Source organism: Perkinsus marinus (assembly GCF_000006405.1).
Source record: "Perkinsus marinus ATCC 50983 genomic scaffold scf_1104296942618, whole genome shotgun sequence".
In the NCBI taxonomy this organism is placed as follows: domain Eukaryota; phylum Perkinsozoa; order Perkinsida; family Perkinsidae; genus Perkinsus; species Perkinsus marinus.
Window position 1 is genome coordinate 1 of NW_003212102.1, and position 4,255 is coordinate 4,255.

The window sequence follows — 4,255 nt, forward strand, 5'->3', positions numbered from 1 at the left end:
GCAGCAACTGGTGGCCCTAGTGGGAACAGTGTAATACTACAACGCCCTGAAGGTATTGAGAAATAGTAATTCTCCTCCTCCTTGTTTGTAGGTGTTATGCTGGGTAGTGTTCGCATCCACGGTGGCGGCCTTGCTAGTTATTGATGCCTTTATCATCAATAGAGGTGGGGACTATGTATTCTTATCGCTGGCTGAGTTCATTTCAATGATTTTCTCGTTTTCTACTGTCGGACAGTGTGGGAAATTATGCACATGGTCAACTACATGTGGTGGGGAAATTATGAAAATTTGAGAAATTCTTGTCGATTCCTGTACACTCTGAACTCCTATAATTAGTGAGAGAACCTCAAGCGAACGAATTCCTCGAATTCTCCTCTTATTATATCGGATCGCTCAGTAGCATCGTGATTCCAACGTCTCCAACATACGATTATCAATTGGTGTGGTATCGACTTTATAGGTTCTAAAATAGTAGAGGTCCCTCCCCGAAGAGCTATGCTGTATTGTATTATGTACTTGATTAGTGGGCTTCTCTTCAACGTTGTCGTCTATGTGCTATATGGCTACAATTCTGAGGTAGACGCCGTCGAATCGTTGGAGACACTCCTCTTTATTTAGGCTGCATTTGGCTGGTTCAACGGGTATGTTCTCGAGTATATGCTGAGCATGGACAACGTATTTTTCTTCCAGGTGATAACTCGTACCGGTGTGGGAGGATATATGCACATGGTCAACTACATGTGTTGGTGACGAAATAAAAAAATTGAGGAAATTTGTATTGTTTTCAGTACACTTCTATTCGGATTTTCTCGGAGTTTTCATGTTGTTACCAACATATGTGGTTGACCATGTTGATCATATTTTCTCACACTAGTGGTGACTATCAGAACCTTGTTGCTGCCATCAGTGTTGCCAGGGACCTATTCAGCTTTGAGAGAGAATGCTCCCCAGGGTTTGCGAACAATGGAGAAAATGTTCCTAATGTGATGATGGCATTTACATGGGAAACTGTTCGAAGAATGTGTTCCTAGTCCTACGTGGAAAATGAGTCTAGATGATTTCATTGGGTGTTGCCACGTTTTCCTTCATCAGGTGATTTTCAAATACTACCGCACACCGAAGTGCCAAGTAAACCGAGCCTTGTTCTACGGCATTGGTATGGCAGCTGCTCTAAGATTACTATTCTTCTTCCTAGGTGTGTGCTAATTTATCTACCGTAACAATCTCAAATTTTCTCTTTAGGTACTACTTTCTTTAAGCTCATCTCATTCACCCGTTATATATTCGGATTGGTAAGCTACCATTGTCGCATTCGCTTTACTGATACGATAAATCCTCGAACGATGGTCGTTGTACAGATTGATGGAAACTCGGGGGACAGTTTTCGTGACTAACTCGAATACTGTATCGTCTTTCCTAATGACCATAGAGCGATGGAGTTCTTTGAGCAGGTTCTCATATGGAGTGGGTATAAGACTGCTACGGACTCGGATGAGCAGGAAAATGGCGATCCGAATAATGCCTGTGCACAGTGTAACCTACTCGTCTCTACTTCCCTGGGAATTGCTGGACAGGGAGCAAGTTTCTAAATTGAATAATTCGAATCAGATTAATGTTGTAATTTTGTTAGGGATGAGATTCTCAAGGTTGAAAATCCTGAGTATTATTGTTGCCAGGTATAACTTCGAGACTTCGCCTGTTCAATGCATATTCTTCTGACGGAGCATTTGTCGTGAAAGTTCCTCGAGGAACGGTTGGACCACCGATAGGGTGTGATCAGTCGGAGCTAATTCATGGTAAGATGCGGCCAGCGTTTATATCACTTCGACAGGAGTATAAAGTTCCTCATCCTTTCCTAGTTTTCACTGACAGCTGAATTTGGGATCTGTGAGGCAGCAGCTGAGTATAATAATGACTATACTACGACTGACGCACTCAGGTGTGTTACTCTGTCTTTATGATACGCACACAAGAGAACGGTTACTTATGTAGCTCTTCCACAAATATCACTACTAACATTCTATTGATTTATATCTGTACACGATATACCTGATGGGAAAGTATGTCGGCGTATTGCTACGGCGAGGTCTGCCGGACGGAACTCCTTAGTTGGTGTAGACATCACTACATCAAACGCATAGTGAACGCTGAAGACGACACGTCGCTCAGGGACGGAGTAACTCTATACACAGAAACGCACCCAGATATGAGAAAGGAGTGGTATAATATCCAACACCATGAGGAGGGAGATTAGGCTCTTTCCTATCAGCCAACAATTTACGAAGATGTACTTAGTGCGCAACGTTTACAGCCATGGACAAGCGGCCGGTTGCCCGAAGCATCGTTGCCATGACCCGTATCAAGTACAGTAGAGTTCTCTGATCACTTTGACGAGTCCGTGGATCTTGTATGGTGTAGAGCATACACCCTTGTTGATATCGCGAGTTGGAGAACAGACGGTATGCGTGCCATCGAGCATCGCTCAGCAGCTGCGAACCATTTGAGAGATAGTTGACTCAGTCAACTTGACTGAGAATTGAGGAATATCTTGAATGCTCGCAAAAGGGAAGATGTCCACTGATCTTATCCACGTATGGCGATGTTACATCATTTTATAAACAGAATGTGTTAGTAATGTCTCGATAGTAGACAGATTGTGTCACTGTTTTTCTTACTACTTATTATCATCTGGTTTTATAGAATATTATATACAACGATATTGATTCGAAAAATATGTATAGTAATAGATACTAACATCATACTATTCATCCTCATACAGGGTGCTCTAAAAATGGCCTATCCCTCGTAGCGCATGTGAATCTCACACAAAATCGAATACCATTTTGAAGTCCTCTCCAATGGTAGTTGAATCAATTTCAGACTCTTTATATTCGACAAGTTATGACCATTTGGAGAAAGTTGTGTACAGGGAAAAGTCCTGGCAGATTCCATTCCTGAATGTTTCCGTCTATCAATAGAGTTTGTCTGATAATTTCGAGTGGTGGGGTTTTTCCGAACACCCTGTATATCCGTTTAATATACTTAGCAATAAACAATCATCATCATTGCAGATACTACCCCCCGGAGCCCAGAGGAAGGTCCATCACAAGAGCCTCTAGTTTATAAGGCTACCCTTCTATCGATAGTGGTTATTGTTCTTGGTGTGGTAGATGTGATATTTGCTGTTGACTCAGTAACAGCTAAGATCTCCCAGTATGATGACATGTAACAGACATGAGCTCGCTGAGTCCTATGTGAATATGTTCATAGGTTCATTAACTTCTCTTCCTCGATATTTGCTATGTTAACTTTGAGATCCTTGTACTTCCTGGTCGTCTATTTGGCTGACCTCTTTGTTTTCATGAAATATGGTAGGAGCCTCACCCCCTTGCCGATCTATCAACTTGACACCTTCTTTGACACACACTAGTTATTATATTGACCCACGTTACTACTATTGAGATTTCTCTCAGGCATCGCGCTCATCCTAGTCTTGGTGGGTCTACAGCTCCTGTTCGGATCATACATCGACATATCTAATCGGCAAAGTTGTGGTATAATATCGTTGGTATTTTTTGCCTCGATATTCGCCAGCGTGGTGAGTTTCCTCTGGTTTCTCTCGAATAACGTCTCTTGAAAGCTGTCAAGTTGTTCGCATTACGTTTTTTGTTGTTGAAATACATGTTTGATTTCCTCAGCCGAGCTCAAAACTTTCCTCACTATATTATGAGTATTACACATTAGGGTAAGAGCATGCAAAAAACCGACGAAAATTTCCATGGAATTTTCATATTATCATCAACTTATGTAGTTGACCATGTGCATATACTCCTACACTGACGTTCTTGTGTTCGCAAGTTGTTTTTGTGTAGGTTTACTCAAAATGCGCGGCCTCTTGCAGTCGTCGTGGTTCGATAGTCGAACTTGAAGTCATTGGCAGTAGACACATAGGCGAACCAGATATCGAAATAGGAGCAGAGCATAGTGAGATTTGTATGATTTCATTTGGAGAGATTAATGCTCTTTTCAGCACCTCAAGAAGAGCCGTCTACCTCATCAAGTACAAAGGAGAGTCCTTTGGAGTGATCTATACAGTGTGTGTATTCACTTCGCAACTGTTCCCTCAGTGAAATCACTTGTTGTATTATTCATACTCTAGCAATAGAGTCACCATTTCACCCTAATCCTACACTGTGCGCATTTTTCTCATGCATTGTGTTTTGTGTGTTATCTCGCAGACTTGTGGCTGTTGTCA

General features: G+C 41.9%; 2 protein-coding genes across 2 annotated transcripts; both read left to right on the forward strand.

Moving 5' to 3' along the window:
* Positions 1-657: 657 nt before the first annotated feature.
* Positions 658-1,589, forward strand: Pmar_PMAR007745 (hypothetical protein; the record flags this gene model as incomplete). Its single annotated transcript, XM_002781375.1, has 4 exons — positions 658-690; positions 1,093-1,195; positions 1,243-1,292; positions 1,452-1,589. The coding sequence occupies 4 exons, from the start codon at positions 658-660 to the stop codon at positions 1,587-1,589; spliced, it is 324 nt and encodes a 107-aa protein (XP_002781421.1).
* A 1,538-nt stretch (positions 1,590-3,127) lies between these two features.
* Positions 3,128-3,371, forward strand: Pmar_PMAR007746 (hypothetical protein; the record flags this gene model as incomplete). The annotated part of the gene is made up of 2 exons (XM_002781376.1): positions 3,128-3,225; positions 3,271-3,371. Coding segments are annotated over 2 exons (199 nt in total), but the record flags the coding sequence as incomplete, so codon positions are not given.
* Positions 3,372-4,255: the final 884 nt, after the last annotated feature.